At 42.8% G+C, this 26,197-nt stretch overlaps 1 protein-coding gene across 1 annotated transcript in view; it reads left to right on the top strand.

Moving 5' to 3' along the window:
- Positions 1-19,380, top strand: part of TMEM278 (transmembrane protein 278) — a 177,746-nt gene extending 158,366 nt beyond the window's left edge. The window contains exon 2 of the mRNA XM_075327113.1: positions 18,540-19,380. Coding sequence (XP_075183228.1) covers positions 18,540-18,809 — 270 coding nt within the window. The 3' untranslated portion in view covers positions 18,810-19,380. The remainder of the gene's footprint in view (positions 1-18,539) is intronic.
- The last annotated feature ends 6,817 nt before the right edge of the window (positions 19,381-26,197 follow it).

Here is a 26,197-nt window from a genome sequence, read left to right as displayed (position 1 = left end):
GAACATTCCTCACTGATCGCAACCAAGGCTGTAAGTGCGGGGATTTCTTTGCATGACTCCATACTGAATAAATCAAGATGTTTCCAAAATATTGTTTCCATATTTTCAGCATTTGCAGATCAGTAACAAGTCTATCCATACTGTGATTTCCATAACTCCATGACTTTTCCTTCTTGGTGTTGAGGAGTGTGATACTATAAGATCATGGTTGTTCTGACAGCCTTAAAAGCAGGATGCAGAACAGACTAACCTCTTGATCTCTTCGATGATCTACATTATATTGCTCCTCAACCAGGACTAACTCCTTGTAAGCAGGGACTACCCCGGATCTCCAAGCAATCAGCAGGTAATATCCACCCATTAACACTCCATATAAACGCTTTCCTGGCGGCTTCTGGAAGAAGAGTCTTGGGGGCATGAAACAGCTGTTATAACCTTGACTTTCTCTAATCCTGATGGAAGAGCTCCATAATAGCTGAGATAATAGTTCTAGAGTTATATTAGCATCGGCAAAACCAATTACTGACTTAATAGAAAGAAAACGTAACATTTGATGAATGCAGAAAGCCGAGAGGAGCAACGAGCGTGAGATGCATCTACCAGAGAAAACAGTTTAGTATTTACCTTTCCCCAGGAGAGCGTCAGCTGTTCGTTCTTTATGTCGCCTGTTATACGGCTTGGATAAGTAGGAGGAAATAATTTATAGAAGTTTTATAAAACATTCATAAACTACCAGGACTGCACATTATACAGTAAAATATTCTATTGCAGGAGCAACATGGTGCTCCTGTCACAAGTAGACTATTGCTTTAGGTTAATTCAGCTCATTCATAGCAGGGGAACACATGTATAAGTGATAAATAGGGAATCCACAAGAGAAGGTTGAAATGAGTCTACATGTGAAAATGTCCTAAACTCCCTAAGGGTCAGTGGATGACGACTCATGAATATTAATCAACAAATAATGGCAGTCACATATCGTCCTTACTGATGATGATAGTATAGAGTAGTGTTTCCCAAACTCCAGTCCTTATGGCCCCCAACAGGTCATGTTTTCAGGATTTCCTTACTATTGAACAGGTGATGGATTCATTATCAAGGCATCACCTGTGTTATATTAAGGAAATCCTGAAAACATGACCTGCTGGGGGTCGTGAGGACTGGACTTTGTGAATCTATGGTATAGGGCATAGTGGCATTGTAGATCTATAGTCTATCTGTCACGATTCCAATGTGCGGAACATCTTGTGCTCTGTTATGTTCTGTCATGCTCTCCTTCAAAGCTGGTACTTGCCTTTTCCATCGCACAGAGCATTTTGCTGGTTTAGATGCTCTGCTCTTTGTCTTGAGCTCCTGTTAATGTGTTGTTTCTCCGCACTGGGTCCTATGCTGATGCTGGGAGGGTTTTCTCAGATGCTCCTCGTTCTGGGTGATTGCTCTGCTTCATTAAGGAGAATGCTCGCCCGGAAGGTCACCAGTTGTTTTTCCTGGTTCTGCAGTAAGTGCTCTTGGCTCCCGTTTGTGTACAGTTGTCTGATCTTGGCTTCTCGACTGTAGTTGACTCTTCTCAGCCTGCCCCCCTGACTTTCTCTTTACCTCCTGTCTTCTGACCACGGACCTTCTCCTGACCACATCTCCTCCTGTTCCCTGTATCCTATACGTACTCTCCTGGTATCCAGACCCTCAGCCTTAATCTTGATCTCGTCTCTGCCTGCTCCCTGTGTCCTGTCGTGTCCTCCTGGTTCCTGAATCCCAGTTTGTTTGACTACCCTTCTGTTCACACTGCATGCATTTATTATCTAGCACCACCTAGTGACTAGCACCACACTATGTCACATAGTGTCACGCATCACACTATGACACTGTTTAGTTAAAATTGAGCACTAAATTACAATTAGCGAAAAAGCACACCACAATGTGTCAGCTCACCTTAAAAATCTCTTTTCCGCTCCTGCTTCCAATCCTGGCACGGATCTTACTTAGATAGCACGTAGCATAAATTAGAAAGATCAAAAATGATCCAGTGGGGGAAGGAAGTTCGCCAAGTATGAGTAAAAACTTGCATTTATTTCTTCTTTCTAAAATCTCCAATGCATGTACAGCAGCCACAAAAAACTCTAAAAACACTCGAGGAAGTATGTTACAGATCAATGCGCTTTGGCTAACCTTTAGCCTTAATCATGATACAATGGCAGTCACATATCGTCATTACTGATGATGATAGTACAGGGCATGGTACATCTATAGTCTATTGCATTGTTTAGTTAAAATTGAGTCCTAAATTACAGTTACCTGAAAAAGTGGCCTCCTACCCTGTTGATACAATGCCTTTGGTTGATTTTACATTCTGCCAATAAAAGGATAAGGTAAACTAACTGGCTCGAGAGGGCGATTTGACGTTCACAAGAGATTACCAATGTCTCTTGAGATTCCTTCTTATGTAGGAAAATGATGTCTCTGTAATGGCCATCATGTGTAGTAAAAAAATAGTGCAGATAGGATCAGGTTGGTAATAGGAATTAAGGATGAGATGGGTTCACAATAAAGCAGATCCAGTCATCACTTTTTAAAGGGAACCTGTCACCAGTTTTTTCACTATTATAACAAAAGTATCACCTTCTGGAGCTCCTGGGCTGCATTCTAGGAAGGTGGACCTTGTTGCTGACCCCCCTTGCAGACCCCAAAAAGAACTTTATAAAATCTCACCGTTTCCTATGCAAATTCACTTTGGCCAGATGGGCGGGCTCTATTTCGGCTCCTGTCCCCCCCCCCGCCGCTGTTTTCCGTCCTCCTGTCATGATTGACATGGATGATGACGATGCCGTCATCATCCACGCTGCTGGCAAAGTCTCGCACCGGCCCAGTGAGCTGTGCCCCTATCGCGGGCCGAACATAAAAACAGTTTCCGGTGTGCCGGTGATGTATTTGAGCAGGTGCGAGATTATGGGCGGGTACGAGGATGACGCTGTTGAGGTCATGCACAGTGCCGCCCATAATCTTGCACCTGCGCAAATACATCACTGTCGCGCGGGAAACTGTTTTTATGTTCGGCCCGCGATAGGGGCACAGCTCACTGGGCCGGCATGAGACTTTGCCAGCAGCGTGGATGATGATGGCATCGTCATCATCCATGTCAGTCATGACAGGAGGACGGCAAACAGCGGCAGGAGGGGGGACAGGAGCCGAAATAGAGCCAACACAGTTAATTTGCATAGGAATCGGTGAGATTTTATAAAGTTCTTTTTGCGGTCTGCAAGGGGGGTCAGCAACAAGGTGCACCTTCCTAGAATGCAGCCCAGGAGCTGCAGAAGGTTATACTTTTGTTTTAATAGTGAAAAAACTGGTGACAGGTTCCCTTTAAAGCTTAAAAGTCTTTTAATTTTGTTTTCTCTCATAAATCAGAAAGCAAGTAGAGCTATGGATCTGGTATACCATCTAACAGTTTCAGTCACCTCACAAATAGGACATTACCAGCATGGTGAAAAATAATAAAACATAACTTTTATTAAATAGGTATATGAGCGATATGCCATTGGAACTCCATAGTAATAAGATTTGTTTTACAAGAGCTTGGGAAATAAATGCAGCACACACACTTTGTGGTGTACTGAAGGTTTCTGCTTTATTACATCTTGTGACCAGTTTATATAGTATCCCAAACAAAGAAATAACTATGCACCAATAAGAGCTGCAGGGGTGTCCGTAGAGATGTGAAACTTCCCTGCCCATCAGTGTAAGCTGAGCCCTATGACACCATTTAATTATAAGACAAGATGCTTTATATAAGAACAAAATGGGTTGTCTATTCTCACCAGTAGTGCAAGTGTGTAAAGTGCCAGTTCTAAAAAAAAATCTAAGATAGACCATTTAACAGTTTAAAGCTATATAAACTGGTAATTGACAGTTGTAAACTCTAGTGTACCACTCAAGAGGGCAATGACGTCTACAAAAATAGCTCCCCTACACCCATAACAGTGATGCATGGGGAGGCATTATGACAGTGGTCGTAAATTTTCAATTGGGTGTTAGCCCATGTAGGGGGGGCAGGGTTAAGCCTACCCCATGCAGAAGTTACTGGCACATGGATGGTCCATGTATATTGTGTAAAAAGTGTAAATGTATTATGTGTATGTAATTGTGTGCAGCTGCCACCAGGTGGTAGTGGTGTAATATGGCTGTCATGGCATCTGGGTGATCAGTCAAGTAGATAAGGAAGAGGAGGAGAATAGCTTGTATAAAAGGAAAAGACAGGAAGCAGGGAGAAGAAGAAGAGGGCCTGGAAAGAAGGAAAATTAGGATGCCCCGGAATAGAGATCCGGACCCTAAGGGTCACCCCTGCGGCTGTGACGTGAGGGTTCCTGGATGAATGGCGGAACCACGTCCCACACAAAGAGGGGTTTAGTCTGGCAGTTGGGAGCTTAGCATCGGTGCCTGCTGGTAGAAAATGGGGGAACCCTCACCCCCCTGGAAAAGGTCAGTGCGCCCCTGGTTGGTAATGGGGGTATGTTTGGATGGCCTGACACTTAAGAGAGATCTCTGCAAGAAAGCGGACCCCGGGTGACCAAGGAGAGGAGTGAGGGGAAGAAAAGGGCCTTAAACTGTAGACGGTGCCCAGGTGCCAGAGGACCGATGGCTGCAACTGTGACGTGTGGATGTACTGGGAATTCCAGGAATAAAGTTGAACTGTTTTTGTGAAAAGTATCAAGGCACTCCCAAGGTTGACTAAAATGTGTATTTATTCAAATGTGCGTGAAAAATAATGTTTTCGGTCTCACTGGACCGTCTTCAGTTGCACATTGTCTGGGTGAGATGGTGCAGCATGGCAAGGAAGCGCGATGTCCACCTCCGCATGGAGGAAAAACGGATATCAGTTTGTCCGTAGACTCTCATGTTAAATAAATGGATCCTGCAAAAATAAATGTTTTCAAAAAGAACAAGAAAGTTGTGTTTGCAGAACTTTTTTTGCCAAGGGATCCGTTCCAACGGATAATTACTGGACATGTGTGAACTCAGCCTGAGGATGTTACAGATTTTACTGATGAATTGAAAATGAAAGATCAGTCCAGGAGGAGAAAGAAGCGCATTTCTCTGATAAAATATATTACAAAGTTGCTTATTTTCATGTGATCTATTGATTTATAAAATAAAAAATATATTAAATAAACTGTTGAATTTTTTTTTATGATTCAATAATTTTTTATTAAGGTTTTCAAAGTTTATACATAAAAACAGTTGAATTTTAAGCTTTTTCTACGAGGTACAATCTGAGCAACTTTTAGGAATGGAATGCTATAATAACACAAACTCTTCAGCTTGTTCCTAAAATGATTGAACAATTGGGATGTTTCTGTGTGGTTACTGCGGCGTTCCCATCAGAAGGCTCGGGGTAATGTCACTTTTACACAATAAGGAGCCTCTGACCTCGCTGTTGATACTGATCAGACTCAGCAGTCATTGTACACGTTCCACCAGCAAACTTCGCTCTGCACTCTGCCACTTTCATCTTCTGGGCTTTTAGAGAAAATGACTAAAATACGGCCCAGAAAATCTTCATTCCATCATCTGACGGTGGGGACCGGTATTTGTGTCCCTCGGATAATACAAAGCTCAGTCATCTGTTGGGACTATTACAGGCAATTTGGCGAGGGAATCAGATGGAAGAAAGAGCCTCTTGTTTGCTGGGAAATAATAAACTCATTCCTGCCCTGATGGAAATAGTTTGATTACTCCTCTCATAGATCTATCAACCAGTATGAAAATATGACGGGGACTGGACATGAGTGACAGCTAATCTGCATTTATCTTTCACCCCCGTCTCCAAATCTAACTTTTCAGTTACTGTACAATTTCCAAACTTTAGTCACTATTGGATAAGTTCTGTATCCGGTATATTACTATATAGTACAGTCCTCTCCTGATAAGTCTATGTTAGTAAATACTTACATTCCCCATTAAATAATTCCAGAACATCTTTTCTCATAATTTTTTGTTGTTCCTCCATTGTTCCTCTTAGAAGCTTATAAATAGACTAGCTGTAGTACCCAGCATTGCCCGGGATAGTAACTAAGTCTCTCTCCCTCTCTCCCTCTCTCCCTCTCTCTCCCACTCTCCCTCTCTCCCACTCTCCCTCTCTCCCTCTCTCCCACTCTCCCTCTCTCTCTCTCTCCCTCTCTCTCCCTCTCTCCCACTCTCCCTCTCTCCCTCTCTCCCTCTCTCTCCCACTCTCCCTCTCTCCCACTCTCCCACTCCCCCACTCTCCCTCTCTCCCACTCTCCCTCTCTCCCACTCTTCCTCTCTCCCTCTCTCCCACTCTCCCTCTCTCCCTCTCTCCCACTCTTCCTCTCTTCCTCTCTCCCACTCTCCCTCTCTCCCACTCTCCCTCTCTCCCACTCTCCCTCTCTCCCTCTCTCCCTCTCTCTCCCACTCTCCCTCTCTCCCACTCTCCCACTCCCCCACTCTCCCTCTCTCCCACTCTCCCTCTCTCCCACTCTTCCTCTCTCCCTCTCTCCCACTCTCCCTCTCTCCCTCTCTCCCACTCTTCCTCTCTTCCTCTCTCCCACTCTCCCTCTCTCCCACTCTTCCTCTCTTCCTCTCTCCCTCTCTCCCTCTCTCCCACTCTCCCTCTCTCCCACTCTTCCTCTCTCCCTCTCTCCCACTCTCCCTCTCTCCCTCTCTCCCACTCTTCCTCTCTCCCTCTCTCCCACTCTCCCTCTCTCCCACTCTTCCTCTCTCCCTCTCTCCCACTCTCCCTCTCTCCCTCTCTCCCACTCTCCCTCTCTCCCACTCTTCCTCTCTCCCTCTCTCCCACTCTCCCTCTCTCCCTCTCTCCCACTCTTCCTCTCTTCCTCTCTCCCACTCTCCCTCTCTCCCACTCTCCCTCTCTCCCTCTATCCCTCTCTCTCACTCTCCCTCTTTCTCTCTACTTTCCTTCTCTGCCATTCTCCTTCTCTCCCTCTCTCCCACTCTCCCTCTCTCCACCTCTCCCACTCTCCCTCTCCATCTCTCCCACTCTCCCTCTCTCCCTCCCTCCCACTCTCCATCTCTCTCTCTCTCCCACTCTCCCTCTATCCCTCTCTCTCACTCTCCCTCTTTCTCTCTCTCTCTCCCACTCTCCCTCTATCCCTCTCTCCCACTCTCCCTCTCTCCCTCCCTCCCACTCTCCCTCTCTCCCACTCTCCCTCTCTCCCACTCTCCCTCTATCACTCTCTCTCATTCTCCCTCTTTCTCTCCACCCTAACTCTCTCCCATTCTCCTTCTCTCCTACTTTCCCTTTCTCCCACTCTCCCTCTCTCCCTCTCTCCCACTCTCCCTCTCTCCCACTCTCCCTCTATCCTACTCTTTCTCTCTACTTTCCCTCTCTCCCATTCTCCTTCTCTCCCACTCTCCCTCTCTCTCTCCCTCTCTCCCACTCTCCCTCTATCCCATTCTTTCTCTCTACTTTCCCTCTCTCCCACTCTCCCTTGCTCCCACTCTGCCTCTCTCTCTCCCACTTCCCATCTTATGAAATATCACATAACTGGAACTTTTCTTGTTGGCTCAACTTTCGGATGTCCATTGTTGTTGACAGCTAGTCTGGCAGTGATAATCTCCTGCTGAAAAACATTGCACATCCTGAAACAGCAGCAAACAGCCTAATAAGTTACACAGTCCTGCAATCAGGGTCTCAACCCCTACCTCATGCTACTTTCAGATTACATAGCGAAAACCTGCTGACAGATTCCCTTTAAAAGACACGCAGTCAGAAAATTCTGGGAAAATGTGGGATTGTGTATTATATTTATATCACAATCAGAAAGTGTCTGCAATATCTCATGTATTTATGTCAGTCAACTTGTACCAGAGTCGTCAAAAGTTGGGTCCTGATAGAGATGACCACATATGTACAGTATGAACGTCTTTCTGTTGAAATCAATGGAAGTTGCAAAAAGCTTTCAGCTATCATATATTGCAATAGTAACACTGGTTACCAGAGCAATCACTATAGCTTACTGTCACACGGTGTTCAGCTCTAAACTCATCGTGTGTCATGGCGACTTCTGATCCTATTCACATTGCCAAGTCTCACATGTTACACTATGGTTTCCCTGGTGCTTTGGAGTTCCACAGTCAGTCTCGGGCGTCAACCAGTTGTGTGCTTATTAGTGATCAGTCTAGTAGGAGTTAATTTCTGCTAAACTGTGTATTGCTGCTATGGTCACAGGTCACAGCCGCCTCCTCCCTTTAAAAGATGGTGGATCCTGTTTCCCTATGCCGATTATAGCTTAATTTGCGATACCGGTCCTTGTGCTGTTGTGATCTTGTTCTGGTAATCTCCTGTGCATTATTTGTTGTGTTAATATTCTCGTTGTCTGTTATTTCCTAAATGGTCTTTATTTCCTCCTGAGCACATAATACCTTACCTCTGTCTGTGTGTGCAGTGAGTTTTGGTTTTTCCCTGTTTGTCTTTGTATGGGATAAACCACCCCTGACCTTGCCATTCCCAGGGGTATAGACTAGGGCTATTCAGGAGCTAGGGTTAGGAAGGCAGCCCAAACATCATCACCATTAGAAATATATTTGGGAACAGGACCAGCTAGGGCCACCCTATCCCTAGGGCCAGTGTAGGTGCCCCTTCACCAAGTCACCTCATCACACGCTGTGACACTCACTTGGCAGCTTTACTGCACAGACTGGGACAGAATGAGCAGAGCTATTCAGGAGCTAGGGCTAGGAAGGCAGCCCAAACATCATCACCATTAGAAATATATTTGGGAACAGGACCAGCTAGGGCCACCCTAGCCCTAGGGCCAGTGTAGGTGCCCCTTCAGAAAGTCACCTCGTCACACCCTGTGACACTCACTTGGCAGATTTACTGCACAGACTGGGACAGAATGAGCAGAGCTATTCAGGAGCTAGGGTTAGGAAGGAAGGCAGACCAAACATCATCACCCCATTAGACATATATTTGGGAACAGGGACAGCTAGGGCTACCCTAGCCCTAGGGCCAGTGTAGGTGCCCCTTCACCAAGTCACCTCGTCACACCCTGTGACACAGATTTACTGTACAAACTGGGACAGAATGAGCAGAGCTATTCAGTAGCTAGAGATAGGAAGGCAGCCCAAACATCGTCACCATTAGACATATATCTGGAACAGGGACAGCTAGGGCTACCCTAGCCCTAGGGCCAGTGTAGGTGCCCCTTCACCAAGTCACCTCATCACACCCTGTGACACAGATTTACTGTACAAACTGGGACAGAATGAGCAGAGCTATTCAGTAGCTAGAGATAGGAAGGCAGCCCAAACATCGTCACCATTAGACATATATCTGGAACAGGGACAGCTAGGGCTACCCTAGCCCTAGCGCCAGTATAGGTGCCCCTTCACCAAGTCACCTCGTCACATCCTGTGACACTCACTTGGCAGCTTTACTGCACAGACTGGGACAGAATGAGCAGAGCTATTCAGGAGCTAGGGTTAGGAAGGCAGCCCAAACATCGTCACCATTAGACATATATTTGGGAACAGGGACAGCTAGAGCTACACTAGCCCTAGGGCCAGTGTAGGTGCCCCTTCACCAAGTCACCTCGTCACACCCTGTGACACTCACTTGGCAGCTTTACTGCACAGACTGGGACAGAATGAGCAGAGTCATCTCAATATTAGCCTGTGGGAGCTTTGTAAGACTGCTATTGCTGGATAGTAGCACTATACACACAGGTAACGCTCTGTATTCATCCCCTTTGTCACTATTTGGTCTTTGAGGGAGAGATTGTGCTGCATCACTTCCTATAGATTCTAGAATTATATGATATTTTTTTGTCATCCTGCAAACAAAACAGATAAACTGTGTGTACTTCCAATATGACTGCCGACAATATAAGAAATAATTAGCTATAAAATGTCTAAAGGTAAGAATATCTCTTGTTTATTTTTAAATTGATTTTTCCTTTTTCTCCAAAATGTCACTTTTAATTTTCTTCTTATTCATTTACTGCTGTTTTCTTGGCAATAAAGTGCTCACTGCTACAAGAAAACTAACAATCCTGGTGGACACAATCAAGACAATATGTATTAATGACAAAAAATGGGACATTTTACAGATTAGAGAAGTAATTGACTTTTATATTTCATGTTCCCGAAGAGAAAAACGACCCCTGGTGAGGATGAGTGAAAGTGAAGATCGCTGTCTGGAGACACTTTACATATTCATAGCTGAAGGGAAAACGAGTGTTCTTATGTTCACAGCGATTTCTTGACTTCCTTATGTAAGAGCACTGACATTATGAAATGTGACCGGCTCCTTATTATTGAAGGACACGGGCGTATAAAGATAATAAGAGGAGTACTGGCATAGAGTAAAATGCAGCTGCATAGCTATAGGGGGGATAATGAGGCCCCCTAAGCTCTGTAGACAAATAGGAGAGCAATGGTATGTAGGGGCCCAGTCCCCGATCCACTGGGGCGCTGGAATGTCAAATTAATGGATATCAGGTCTTTTGGTCGACCAGTAAAACATAAAAGCTTCAACGTGTTACTTAAAACAAACACAGCTTGAAAATCCACCGCCTAGAACAAAAAATCTTCTCACAGTCAAACTAACTAATCTTGGAGAGAACTGTGCAGCTGTTCAATCACAGCTTCACTGTTCCATCTCTTCCAAAGTTGAAGCTGTATGTAATCGGTGTTCCTGACCTGGTACAAGGAGAGTACGGAACTGAAAGATTACTATTGATGAGCAAGCTGTTATTTTTAGGCTAGGGCGGGCCCAATAACCATAGGCCTTCCCAGCGTGATAATACTAGCCCCCAGCTGTCTGCTTTTCCTGCCCTGGTTTTTAAAAAAAGGGGGATCCTACTTCATTTTTTTATTATTACTATTTATTTTCTTCACAGTAACATACAGGCATCTTCCCCGTGCCAAAAGCTTGTTGATTGCCTGCAGGGGTCCTGTCTCCAATGCACTGGGGTGCTGGAACGTCAAATTAATGGATAGCAGGTCTTTTGGTCGACCAGTAAAACATAAAAGCTTCAATGTGTTACTTAAAACAAACACAGCTTGAAAACCCACCGCCTAGAAAAAAAATCTGCTCACAGACAGACTAACTGATTCTGGAGAGAGAACTGTGCAGCTGTACAATCACAACTGCACTGTTCCATCCCTTCAAAAGTCGCAGCTGTATGTAATCGGTGTTCCTGACCTGGTACAAGGAGAGCAGTGAACTGAAAGATTACTATTGATGAGCAGGCTGTTATTTTTAGGCTGGGGTGGGCCCAATAACCATGGGCATTCCCAGCCTGATAATACTAGCCCCCAGCTGTCTCCTTTTCCTGCCCTAGTTATTTTCAATTTTTATTTTTTTTTATTATTATTATTTATTTATTTTGTTCACAGCAACATACAGGCATCTTCCCCATGCCGAAAGCTTGTTTATTGGCTGCAGGGGCCCTGTCTCTGATGCACTGGGGCACTGGAACTTTAAATTAATGGATATCATGTCTTTTGGTTGACCAGCAAAATATAAAAGCTTCAACATTTTACTTAAAACAAAAAGCTTGAAAACCCACCTCCTAGATAAAAAAAATCTGCTCACAGACAGACTAACTGATCCTGGAGAGAACTGTGCAGCTGTACAATCACAGCTGCACTGTTCCATCCCTTCAAAAGTTGCAGTTGTATGAAATCGGTGGTCCTGACCTGGTACAAGGAGACTACTGAACTGAAAGATTACTATTGAGGAGCAGGATGTTATTTTTAGGTTGAGGAGGGCTCAATAACCATAGGCCTTCCCAGCCTGATAATACCAGCCCCCAGCTGTCTCCTTTTCCTGTCCTGGTTATTAAAAATAGGGGTATCCTACTTCATTTTTTATTATTATTATTATTTATTTATTTTGTTCACAGCAACATACAGACATCTTTCCCATGCCAAAAGCTTGTTGATTGGCTGCAGGGGCCTTGTCTCTAATGCACTGGGGCACGGGAACATCAAATTAATTGATATCAGGTCTTTTGGTCGACCAGTAAAACAGAAAAGCCTCAATGTGTTACTTAAAACAAACACAGCTTGAAAACCCACCTCTTAGATAAAAAAAAATCTGCTCACAGACAGACTAACTGATCCTGGAGAGAACTGTGCAGCGGTACAAGCACAGTTGCACTGTCCCTTCTCTTCAGTAATCACAGCTGCATGTAATCAGTGTTCCTGACCTGGTACAAGGAGAGCACTGAACTGAAAGATTAGTAACTAGGGACGAGCAGGCTGCTATTTTCAGGCTGGGGAGGGCCCAATAAACATGGGCCTCCTCAGCTTGATAATATCAGCCCCCAGCTGCCTGCTTTACCTCGGCTGGTTATCAAAAACAGGTGGATCCCATGTCATTTTATATTTTTATAAGTATTTATTTTGTTCACAACAGCATACAGGCATCTTCTCCATGCAAAAAAGCTTGTTGATTGGCTGCGCTACAACCTTTCAACAAACTTTATTCAGCACCTGAACTCCAAACTCGGACACTTACTTCCAAGAAAAGTCTACATGAGATATGCATCTACTAATTCTTTCACTGTCTCCGAACTCAGACATGTACATCTGTGATAAGTCTGTGTTCGAGTTCAAGCCCTGGAAACCAAGTGTCCGGTTCGAAACCCAAACTTTACCATTCGGGTTTGCTCATCCCTATTAGTAACTCATTCTGATGGTTCTACACCATGCGATACGCATATACTAATACCTTCACTGTCCTTGTTGACTAAGAGTATTATTATTCACACTTTCAATGCACTAACCCACCAGGAATTTTACAGAGTTTCTCCTTCACTGCTCTAGAGAATTGGAGACTTTTCTCTCTGATAGACATGTAGGTTCTTCAAACTATAAATCTTTTTAAGAGGATCCCATTAAGCTCTGTGTATTTGGTTGTTGTATTGTTGAGGAGAGCCATAAGATGACATACTTAATTAACCTCTGGACATAGAGCACTGTGAGATGTGTGTTCAATTAAATCAATTCTCTATACATAAGCCAGTCACTCTTCAGAGGAACTCAAGATGGCCCCTAATGACATCACAGACCCTACCATCAGCATGTATTCACCCCATTACGTCCCTCCCATCACCGTCACCATGGATCCATCCAATGATGTCATAGACCCGCCTACGATGACGCCTACCAATCAGCTCATGGACTAACACATTGTTCAACCCACTGACCAATGGACACATCCAAGTATGCTCATTGTAGAGCCGACCATGCCCCTTTCCTAGGTTATATAAAGGCATGCCCTTTAATAAATCAGGCAGGGTCTGGGCTGACTTTGGTCGAGGAAGGATGAATATCCAACAGTGTGTCTGATCTCATTTTTCAAGCATGCACTCGATCGACACCAATTAGAATCAGGCAGTAGGCAACTTGTGGGCCTTTGTAAGAGTTCACCTTAACAGTATGGCTAACTATTTAGCTAATTATATGGCTAATTACCTTGGACTAGTCTGATGGTGAGTTACATCATCCAGGGAAGTCCAACCTCAGATGTTGTGGTCACACGCCCAGGGTGAGATAGACGTCCTGCTCACTATGCTGCAGAGATGATGTGGTGGTCGGTGAGGAGGACGTCAATCACTGCTTCAGTAAAGCAATGTGAAGCCTCTCAAGGCTAGTTCAAATTATTTAGTATGTGTCAAGGGCGTCAATAAAAGTTGTTTTAGCGCAGTTAGTAACATCTGTCTGTTCTACCAGGAACTGGATTGGGATGCAGGTTTATGGCTTTACCTGGTAATTGTGTGGTTGATGACTCTGTCAGGGTCCCTTTAAGTTTGGTTGGGATCATCTTGTTTAGAGAGGAAGTGTTCAGAATCCAAACTAAGTCTAAATGGGTAAGAGGGATATGGTGGTACTAAAGATGTAGGCTTGGTGAAGACCTAAAATATTCACCTTAAAGGGGGTTTTCATTGGAATTTTTCATTAAACCTGTGTTTCTCCTTCAATTGTTGCTGCTCCACTGATTTTTCAACAGTTTACTTTTTCTTTTGTGCCCCTCTGATCCAAAAGTATATCCCATGGTAATAACGATGCAAATTTTCCCTTCAACAACTGGGTGTATACCAGAGAACTTCACTGTGGGCGTTTCATTTTTTCTCCTCTGATGTTGGCCAATCAAAACACTGCCTCACCCACAAAGAAGTTCTGTAGTATACACCACACCCAGATTTTTACAGGGCTTTAAGTGCACCACTATTACCAGAGGGAATAACTTTAGAATGGAGAATCAGTGGAGCAGGAGCAACTGGAGGAGGGACTTAGGTTAAACAAAAAAAAAATCTTTAAAGGGTCTAAGTTAAAGAGGTTTTTGACTATAATTTGATCCCCTTCCTTTTATCCCAACTCTTTCTAACACTTTCCAAATATACTTCTTCTATCTACTCTGCTCCTGTAAGCTTATTGCTAAGAGGTTCATAAATACCTTTATTGTTGTTGTAGCTTTGATCCTTCTGGCTGGAGACCGGAATCAGACCAATTGAGCAGGACACGTCACTTGTGGAGGCTGAGAGGAGAGTGAAGTGTGATCAGGGCATGTGTGCCCAGACCTGCTGTCACTCACAGAGAGGCAGCCCTTCCCCTACTAGTGACAGTGGTCTGAGCAGGCATGCCCAGATCACACTTCACTGTCCTCTCAGCCCCCACGAGTGACATGCCCTGCTCAGTTGGTCCAATAGTGGTCTGCAGCCAGAAGTATCAAAGCTACAACAACAATAAATGTATTTACAAACCTTTTAGAGATACTTCTGCTATCTACTCTGCTTCTGTAAGCATATCTATAAGAAGTTTGTCAATATCTTTATTGCTGTTGTAGCTTTGATCCTTCCAGCTGCAGACTGGACCTGATGTGGGGCACATCACTGGTGGGGGAAGGGCTGCTTCTCGGTGAGTGACAGTAGTCTGGGCAGGCATGCCCAGATCACACTTCACTTTCCTCTTAGCCCCCACAAGTGACTTGCCCTGCTCAGCTGGTCCGATTCTGGTCTGCAGCCGGAAGGATCAAAAATACAACAACAATAAAGGTATTTACAAACTTTTTAGAGATAAGCTTACAGGAGCAGAGTAGATAGCAGAAGTATATTGGTCCGATTCTGGTCTGCAGCTGGAAGGATCAAAGCTACAACAACAATGAAGGCATTTAAAAATCTTTTAGAGGTAAGCTTACAGGAGCAGAGTAGATACATGAAGTATATCAGGAAAGTGTTAGTTAGGAAGAGTTAGGATAAAAGAAAGGTTGTCACATTAGAAGTGGAAAACCTCTTTAATATAATTTTAGAGGTAAGAGACTGTCCCTAACAAAAGTAGTAACTAAAATTTTGGTGTTACACTTTAAACATTTTCTGAATTTCACAGCAGGACTTTTTCTCATGATTTCTAGAAAATATAAATCTGCCATACCGGTAGTTTCCCATTCATTAGGACTGCAGTCGGCAGTACAGAAGGATATATTGCACTTGATGGTGACTCTGGAACAGATGTTTTATCCCTTTTTCCTCAATTTAAAAACAAGTAAAATTCCTTTGCAACTAAATTGATAATAAATTGTCACTTAGGGAGCTGGAGAGGATTCGGTTTGTGATAGTTCAAAGAGGAGTTGACCTTTAAAAGCACTTAGAGGCTCAGATATTAAAGATTAGCTGGTTGTGTAATTTTTCGCATGGCTGCCCACATAACTTGCTCCCCTACTGCCTTTCTGTAGGCGAGGCTATCTACTGACCTTGGCAACTCTCCTGAATCAATGTTACAACTATGCTGAGATCCATATTATATGCAGGACACGTTATGCCATCATGCGACCAAAAGTTTCGGTAGTAAACTTAGCAGTGAAATACTAACGTCCTTTTCGGAAGAGAAAGTCCTGGTAGTTAGGGGAAAGCAAAGTTTAACTTTCCGAAGGCTCTGAAGAAACAAGTCACCTTCACAGATCTGTGTAAACCATCAATTACAAGTCTAATAATAGCTTCAGTACAATTCATATATCATTAATTAAAATAATAACCAGTCTGCTCCCAGTCTCCAAATTCTTTGTAGAATCAACTTTCACTTGTTTTACTTCTTTTGGGACTCCAAATTGCAGTTCCTGTGCACCAATGCAAATTTGTAAAGGGGACCACCACTAATTCTGTCACATTTATAACACTGGTGTATGTGATGCTAGACACTATGAGCTGGATAATAAGCCAGGAGGTAACGTATAAGATTCAGGGAGCAGAAAAAGACGTGGTCAGGAAGAAGTCTGAGGTCAGAAGTCGGGAGGTAACGGCTAAGGTTCAGGGAGCAGAGAGAGACGTGGTCAGGAAGAGGTCTGAGGTCAGAAGCTGGAAGGTAACATAGAAGGTTAATGAAGCATACAGCGACAAGGTCTGGAAGAGGTCCGAGGTCAGAAGCCGGGAGGTAACATCTAAAGTTCAGGGAGGAGACAGAGGCGTAGTCAGAAAGAGGTCCGAGGTCAGAAGCTGGAAGGTAACATATAAGGTTAATGAAACATACAGAGACAAGATCAGGAAGAGGTCCAAGGTCAAAAACCAGATCAGAACACTTACAACAGACAGGAGCCAAGAGCATAGTAAGCAAACAGGAAGTATGACTGTCGAAGTTCAGACAGAACAAGCCCAGTTAAGAAACAGAGCAATTACCAGGAACAAGGCGCATCTGTGAAGGCACCTCCCTAAATCAGCGTGGACCCTAGTGCTGAAAGACAACTTGTCAGCAATTGCACAAAACACATAGCAGAGCATTTTTAAATGCAAAATGCTCAGCACAGCGGAGTCATGACAAAAAGCATTCCAAATGCAAAATGCTCCGCAAAGCGGAACCATAACATTGTCTTTATATGTGGCAGAAGATCTGGTAAAACACATCTCAAGTCCACAAATTTGTGGTTCCTCTCACGTTGAGCAGCATCACTACAGAGGCAACACCTCATCAGCAGGGTAAAGTGGACTAGTAGCTTCAGATGACATTATTATATATCTGTTCTTTGTGTGTAAGAATGAGCTCTATTTCTGGTCATTATAACCTGCATTTTTTCACCATGGCAAGCTCTATCTCATTTTTTTCCAGTTTTCTCTGAGCTAGTGGGTGTAGCCTAGCTTTTATGATGTCTCCCCTATGATATCTCCCATACACAGTACACACAGGTAGGAGAAATTCCTGCTCTCTTGTGTCTATAAAGCACATGTTTAGAAGCTGCAGCAGAATGAAGGATATAGAAGTACTGAGCTGTGTAGATGTGAGTCTAGCACTGGATGAAATAAACCAGAAACAGAATCTCTGTATTTCATCTCCCTATAATTCTGATCCTCTTCTCATCTTCATTGACTTTAACAGACAGCTGTAATTTAATCAGCGAGCTGGCAGTTCCTCTTACTTTGACATTACACAGAAGTATTGAGCTGTGTGGATGTAAGTCCAACACTGAGTTAAATATACTAGAAACACAATCTCTATGTCTGCGCATCCCTATCATTCTGATCCTCTTCTCATCTCCATAGACTTTAATAGGCAGCTGTAATTTGATCAGTGAGCTGGCAGTCTCTTTTACTTTGACATTCCACAGATTTATTGAGCTGTGTAGATGTGAGTCCAGCACTGGGTGAAATATACTAGAAGCACAATCTCTGTATCTATGCCTCCCTATCATTCTGATCCTCTTCTCATCTCCATAGACTTTAGTAGGCAGCTGTAATTTAATCAGTGAGCTGGCAGTTTCTCTTATTTTGACATTACACAGAAGTATTGAGCTGTGTAGATGTGAGTCCATCAATGGGTGAAATATACTAGAAGCACAATCTCTGTATCTATGCCTCCCTATCATTCTGATCCTCTTCTCATCTCCATAGACTTTAATAGGCAGCTGTAATTTGATCAGTGAGCTGGAAGTCTCTTTTACTTTGACATTACACATACGTATAAAGCTGTGTAGATGTGAGTCCATCAATGGGGAAACACAATCTCTGTATCTATGCCTCCCTATCATTCTGCTCCTTTTCCCCTCTCCATAGACTTTATTAGGCAGCTGTAATTTGATTAGTGAGCTGGTAGTCTCTCTTCCTTTAACCAAAATGGATTAGAGTTATTTTTCAGAGTGAATGATGCATTCAGATAGTAGGCGGATGGAAAGGAAAAGTCTAAACGTGGAGAAAGGAGTATGTGTCTCTGATAAGATATATCACAAAGTTTCTTATAATCACTTGAACTATTGATTTATACAAAATTTGTTGAAATGAAAATGACTATTTTACTTGACTCCCAGTAGGTCTCTGCTATCCAATGGTATATATTATCTAAGTTTAGTGCCTCGAAGCCAGCCATTTCATTTTCAGTGTCACTAAAACTGTTGGCTGCTTGTTCTAGGCTGCACCTATATTAGTGCTGCAATACCAGACACAGCCAATAGACAAGTGGGGCGCTGTTTCTAAAAAAAAGTTCATACTTTTTTTTTATCTTGCATGATCTTTTATTTTTTAGAGATAATGTACAGACATAAAAATATCTAATGATTGTTTTGTGTTTTTACCCAGGTTCTACATTCCGATGCCTCTTACTGCAAGACCCTCCTGGATGACAACAGCTCCTCCGCCCTCATCATCCTAGGTTTTGTCATGATGTCGCCTCTCATTGTGCTGGCAATGGCTGTATACTGTGGCCTTGCCCGACGCCTACGTCTCTTCATGCTGTTCCAGCCGTATAGCAGAGCTTTATACAAGGGGGTTCGATGGAGGTGGTATGATGAGGGTGGGCTGTGCAGCTGCGTGAAGGAATGGAATAATCACGTGAAGGCATGGGTATAATGGCTTATAGGACTGACGCTGCTCATTTAGAAGTATCTACAGGAGTAATCTGCGGAAGATGGAGGAGTTGAGCGAGAAGACACGAGAGAAACGAGCGAACTTTATATATGGGGATCAGATTCAATACATAAAGCTAACACTGTAGCTTGCTGGATAGCCAGCTTTACCCCCGGTGTAACCCGAAATTGTGCTATTCTGATATTGTTGTACAGTATATAAACTAGAATATACCTATTTATTTTATTTATATTTCCAGAAAGACAACTGGTAAAATCATTGTATAAATATTCATATATTAACACATCTATACTCTACTATAATAGGAGGCATATATTATTATTACACCCTGGAGGCTTAAAGTGAAGGTATCACCAGTTTTCGAACCTATGTATAAAAGCCACCACCACTGCTCCTGTGCCGCTTTACACAAAAGTGCCTTCAGCTCCTGCTTCCCCTCTATACTTCCAAAATACCATTTGATATGCAACCGTGCTGTATGTAAATGAGGGTGGTCTGGTCCGATGGGCCCTTCTCTCCTCCTCCTGCTTTGATTAATATGGATGATGTGTCCTGCATCATCCACATAGCAAATCAAGATATTGAACCTGTGCGGTAGCCTCACAGGCTGGCGCATGCGCACTCTGGTCTACCCTACTGCGAGCACAGCATAAATCATCACCTTGCAAGAGCCGAGCTACATCATCCTGATGACATCGCTCTGCGCTTGTTCAGTGATGGTTTATGCTTTGCTTGCAGTAGGGCAGACCAGAGTGCGCTTGCGGCAGCCTGGAGGCTACCGCACAGGTGCAAAATCTTGGTTCGCTATGTGAATGATACAGGACACATCATCAACATGAAGCAAAGCAGGAGAACATGATTAGGAGAAGAGACAAGGGACAGATGTCGCAGAGAAGATGCTCATAGGACCAGACCACCCTCATTTACATACAACTTGGGAGCAAATCAAATGGTATTTTGGGGGTAGGGGGTATACAGGGAGAAGATACTCATAGGACCGGACCACCCTCATTTACATACAACTTGGGAGCAAATTAAATGGTATTTTTGGGGGTATACAAGGAGAAGATGCCCATCGGACTGGACTACCTTCATTTACATACACCTTGGGAGCAAATCAAATGATATTTTTGGGGGTATACAGGGAGGAGATGCCCATCGGACTGGACCACCCTCATTTACATACAGCTTGGGAGCACATCAAATGGTATTTTTTGGGGTACACAGGGGGAGTCAGGAGCAGATAGACAGTTTGTGTAATGCAGCGCAGGAGCCGTTTAAGGTGGTAGCATTTGATCATAGGCTGAAAAACCAACAACAAATTTCCTTTAAATTTAAATTAATTTAAAGAGAATGTCACTAATAAAAAAAAAATGAAATACCAATTAAAAATCCCAGAGCTGCCCTGACTCCGACACTCTTTTCCATTTTCTGCTGCATCGCTCCATTGCAGAGATATTCATGTTTGTTGCTTTTGCAGCACAGTATGTGAAATCTCTGCTCTGCAGTTCAACTGGGCATTTCTTCAGATTCCTCACTGGGGTCGTGCACTTTCAACTCTACTTCCTAGATGCTGCCAATCACTGTTTGGCAGTATCTGAGACTCCTAAACTGCTAGTACCTGTGATTGGCTGTGCCTGGGAGGGAGGGGTGAAAGCACACACCTCCCATGGAAGGCTCTGAAAAAATGCCCAGTTGAATTGCGATGCAAAGATTTCACATAGTGCGCTCCAGAAGAAACAAATGTGAATATCTCTGCAATGGAGCGACGCAGCACAAAACGGAAAAAAGCGTCAGAATCAGAGGAGCTTGGGGATTTTACAAGGTATTTCACTTATTTTTTTCTGAACAAATTACTGGTCTTATTTAAAAGTTATAATGCACCAAAGGTGGTGTAAGAAATATAAAAAACAGAACACTATACTGACCTCCTGGCTTTTCTGCACTTTGTAGCATCAACATCTGGTGGGTCGCTTCAGGTGGCAAGAGTGCTGCAGCCAAGAAGCAGCCACTAATCTATGTAATCTCAAATTTATTCCTATTTAGGTCAAGTGTGAAGGTAAGAACAAGTCAACTGCTGTTGATTTTCTTGAGCTTTCAAGTGACACCACCACCGGATGTTGGAAAATGTAGGAAATTGGTGAGGACCACAGCACTGAGCGCGGAAGACGTGTGCCAATTGAGGAGTTTAGTATAGGGGACTTTTTTTTATTTCTTATGCTACCAAGGGACATTAAGTTTAATTTAAAGTAGAAAGTTAAAGCAGCAGGAAACCTCTTTAAAGGAAATCTTTCAGCAGATATTTTCTATGTAATCTGATGTAGGGACAGAGACCCAGATTCTAGTGATGTGTCACTAATTGAACTATGTTTTGCTGTTTCAATAGAATCAGTGTTTTATCAGCAGGATATTATCACCATAGGACTAGCTGTCTTGTGCCTTCTGTTTCAACCACACTCCCACCATTGATTAGCAGATTTCTGTCAATATACAGTGTACACAAAAAGTTTCCAATCAGTGGTATGGGCGGTGTTATACAGGGCTCAGAATTCTGAACTCTACCAGATCCGCAGCAAGAAAACTGATCTATCACAGCTGCTGCACCCAGTAAACTAAGTGATACAGTTAGGTCCAGAAATATTTGGACAGTGACACAATTTTCGCGAGTTGGGCTCTGCATGCCACCACATTGGATTTGAAATGAAACCTCTACAACAGAATTCAAGTGCAGATTGTAACGTTTAATTTGAAGGTTTGAACAAAAATATCTGATAGAAATTGTAGGAATTGTCACATTTCTTTACAAACTCTCCACATTTTAGGAGGTCAAAAGTAATTGGACAAATAAACCAAACCCAAACAAAATATTTTTATTTTCAATATTTTGTTGCGAATCCTTTGGAGGCAATCACTGCCTTAAGTCTGGAACCCATGGACATCACCAAACGCTGGGTTTCCTCCTTCTTAATGCTTTGCCAGGCCTTTACAGCCGCAGCCTTCAGGTCTTGCTTGTTTGTGGGTCTTTCCGTCTTAAGTCTGGATTTGAGCAAGTGAAATGCATGCTCAATTGGGTTAAGATCTGGTGATTGACTTGGCCATTGCAGAATGTTCCACTTTTTTGCACTCATGAACTCCTGGGTAGCTTTGGCTGTATGCTTGGGGTCATTGTCCATCTGTACTATGAAGCGCCGTCCGATCAACTTTGCGGCATTTGGCTGAATCTGGGCTGAAAGTATATCCCGGTACACTTCAGAATTCATCCTGCTACTCTTGTCTGCTGTTATGTCATCAATAAACACAAGTGACCCAATGCCATTGAAAGCCATGCATGCCCATGCCATCACGTTGCCTCCACCATGTTTTACAGAGGATGGGGTGTGCCTTGGATCATGTGCCGTTCCCTTTCTTCTCCAAACGTTTTTCTTCCCATCATTCTGGTACAGGTTGATCTTTGTCTCATCTGTCCATAGAATACTTTTCCAGAACTGAGCTGGCTTCATGAGGTGTTTTTCAGCAAATTTAACTCTGGCCTGTCTATTTTTGGAATTGATGAATGGTTTGCATCTAGATGTGAACCCTTTGTATTTACTTTCATGGAGTCTTCTCTTTACTGTTGACTTAGAGACAGATACACCTACTTCACTGAGAGTGTTCTGGACTTCAGTTGATGTTGTGAACGGGTTCTTCTTCACCAAAGAAAGTATGCGGGGATCATCCACCACTGTTGTCATCCGTGGACGCCCAGGCCTTTTTGAGTTCCCAAGCTCACCAGTCAATTCCTTTTTTCTCAGAATGTACCCGACTGTTGATTTTGCTACTCCAAGCATGTCTGCTATCTCTCTGATGGATTTTTTCTTTTTTTTCTGCCTCAGGATGTTCTGCTTCACCTCAATTGAGAGTTCCTTAGACCGCATGTTGTCTGGTCACAGCAACAGCTTCCAAATGCAAAACCACACACCTGTAATCAACCCCAGACCTTTTAACTACTTCATTGATTACAGGTTAACGAGGGAGACGCCTTCAGAGTTAATTGCAGCCCTTAGAGTCCCTTGTCCAATTACTTTTGGTCCCTTGAAAAAGAGGAGGCTATGCATTACAGAGCTATGATTCCTAAACCCTTTCTCCGATTTGGATGTGAAAACTCTCATATTGCAGCTGGGAGTGTGCACTTTCAGCCCATATTATATATATAATTGTATTTCTGAACATGTTTTTGTAAACAGCTAAAATAACAAAACTTGTGTCACTGTCCAAATATTTCTGGACCTGACTGTACATCACTGGAATCAGGATCTGTGCCCCTACATCAGGCTGCTGTCAGATTACATTAGAAAAAGCTGCCAATCAGTAGTGTGGGCGGGGTTAGACATGGCTCAGCATTCTGAGCTCTGCAAGATCTGCAGCAAGAAAACTGATCTATCACAGCTAATGCACCTAGTATACTAAATGATTATTGCTGGAATCAGGGTCTCAACACCTACATCATACTGCTGTCAAATTACATAGCAAAAAGCTGCTGACAGATTCCCTTTAAGGATCAGTTCTTTAAAAAGTAACTATCGTTTGCATTTTTATCTAATAATTCAATAGAACATACGAAAATTAGCAACTTTGTAATATATCTTATCAGAGAAATCTGCTTCTTTCTCCTCCTGGACTGATTTTTTATTCTCAATTCATGGGTGAGATCTTTATTCAGTAAAGAGAGATTTTCCAATTACTGAGATAGGAGATGACAGTTGGTGCTTGTAACATTCTAGGGAGGAGATGGGAGGAGCTAGAGGCAGACACAGTTATTCTGCTGCAAGTTCTATTCTGCTGCAAGTTCTCCTGAAAGGACAGATACAGTTTTCTATATAACTTTATAAGCAGTGATGGGAAAATCTGTATTCACCGTAGACAAATTTTACTCATAAATTGAGAATTTTGAGAATGAGTGAGGAGAAGAAAGAAGCAGAGTTCCCTGATAAGATATATTACAAAGTTTCTTGTCTTTATGCGTACTATTGATTTATGGGGGAAAAAAAGGTAGAATGACGATTAGGTTTTAAAGATAAGAGAGTCTTAAAAAGTGGGATCCACGAAGAGTCTTCTATGACTCGTAGAAAGGATTCCAACCACGGAACTCCCACGTACGATGTCCATATGTCCCTATCGGACCGGTAGACAATAAACTCTATTACTCCCATTCCCACGATTTATAAATAATATTTATACTATAGTTATTATCTAATTAGTGATTGTACAGTCATTTCCAGTGGTAGATTCGACATTGTATAGAACGGGAGCTCTCCTTTTTTCACTGTGTTATTAATATAAATTATGTTATGCTATAGCTTGCAGTAAAGCACACAAAAGTAGCACAAATTTGCAATGTAATATTTTAATAAAGTGAGATAAACCAATGAATCAGTACGCTTTATACCTGCCATCGTGTGCCTGTGTTATTTATGGCTGCAAATGATTGGTGGTGATTGGCCAAAAAGATATAAAATCTGCAAAACAAGACATAAAACCAACAAAAACACTGTAAAGTCTTTTAGTTTTGTTATTTTAGTCCTTGTCAACAAATAAGAAAAGATAGAAAAAAAACTAAATTAAGTCTTATCTTGTAGAAGGAAGGGTGAGATGAATTTGGTTGTCTGTGGCTGGACACTTGTATATTGGGGAGTTGGGTCTCATAGACCAAAGAAGAGACTGAAAAAAGTCAACCTGAATAATCTTTATTTTTATATAGCGCCAACATATTCCACAGCACTTCACATACATCATCAACTCTGTCCCCATTGGGACTCACAATCTAAATTCCCTATCTGTATGTCTTTGGAGTGTGGTAGGAAACTGGAGAACCCGGAGGAAACCCACACAAACACGGGGAGAACATACAAACTCCTTGCAGATGTCGTCCTTGGTGGGATCCCAGCGCTACAAGACAACAGTGCTAACCACTGAGCCCCCATGTTGCCCTTGGCCATGCTCACTTCTATAGAGTGCCATATACTGTTTTTGTACGTCAATCCTTAAAGGGGTTAAAAGTTAATTTTAAAGTTGATTTTAATCAATAGTTCTTGGAATAATAATAATTTCCACATTTGGATGTGTTTAAAAAATGTCCCTCTGCTGAGATAATCTTATATTTGTGTCCCTGCTGTGTACTGTGTAATGGCTGTGTCTGACTGTACAGGGACATGGTCTGATCATACCACAGCTCCTGCGCAAACGAGTACAAAGATATTACTGCATGGGATCATAGATGATTCTTTCTGTGAAATAAAGTATTTTCCTGCCTGTTTTTAAGAATTGTTTTACCTCACAGAAAGAATTATTTGCAATCCCATGCAGTAATATATGTATACTCTCTTTTGCATCCTCCCTAGCCCAGGAGCTGTGGTATGATCAGACCATATCCCTGTACAGTCAGACACGGCCATTACACAGTACACAGCAGGTACACATATTTAAGATTATCTCAGATCAGGAACATTTTTTTTAAACACATCCAATTGTGGAAATTATTATTATTATTCCAAGATCTATTGATTAAAATGAACTTTGTTCATGGGAAAACCCTTATAAATTTGAAAATATTTTGATCTTCCTAATGTCTAGTGGATGGGCTATTTGGTAATACTTCAACATAAATATTTGGTTCCCTACCAGATGTGATATACTCACTTATTCCTGTACAAATCAACTCTATCAGTTGCGGCTTCTATGTTTCTGGTGGGGCACAGTCAACAATGCTTTCAGGTATAAGTGCTGCCTCACCTATGTGATAGACTGTTTATACCAATCGTGTGGTCTGGTTGACGAGCGAATCCTTAAAGGACCTCAATACTTTACTTATCAAGAACATGACAGCTATTTTATACTACCAAAATGAATCAGAGGCAGATCAGGTCTTTCATTGATATGCTGAGGGTGACACAGAGAGACGGGAGTGGGGAGGAGCTATCAGGGAATCACCTCTTGGACTAGTCATCCTGGTTTACATCATCTCTGGGCATTTTTTAAAAGTAAGTTTCTCTGAAACAGACAAGCGTTCCAAAGTAAAATGTACAAGGTTGCAATGACGGAACAAAAGACTGGTTATTGCCACCCATGTTTCCCTTTAAATCCCATAAGCCCTGTCACTAGTTAGTGATCTTTGACTTCATTTTGTGATGCTCGACACTATGTGGCGTAGTGTGATACTAGTCACTAGGTCGCACTAAATACTACTTGCATGCAGTGTGAACGGAGAGTTAGTCAAAGAAGCCGGGATTAGGAACCAGGAGGACACGGCAGGACACAGGGAGCAGGCAGAGACGAGATCAAGATACAGGCCGAGAGTCAGGATCCCAGGAGAGTACGTATAGGATACAGGGAGC

This window comes from Anomaloglossus baeobatrachus, chromosome 11 (assembly GCF_048569485.1).
Source record: "Anomaloglossus baeobatrachus isolate aAnoBae1 chromosome 11, aAnoBae1.hap1, whole genome shotgun sequence".
Taxonomy (NCBI): domain Eukaryota; kingdom Metazoa; phylum Chordata; class Amphibia; order Anura; family Aromobatidae; genus Anomaloglossus; species Anomaloglossus baeobatrachus.
Note: the sequence above shows the minus strand (reverse complement) of the source record. Positions and strands in the feature narration are given on the sequence as shown.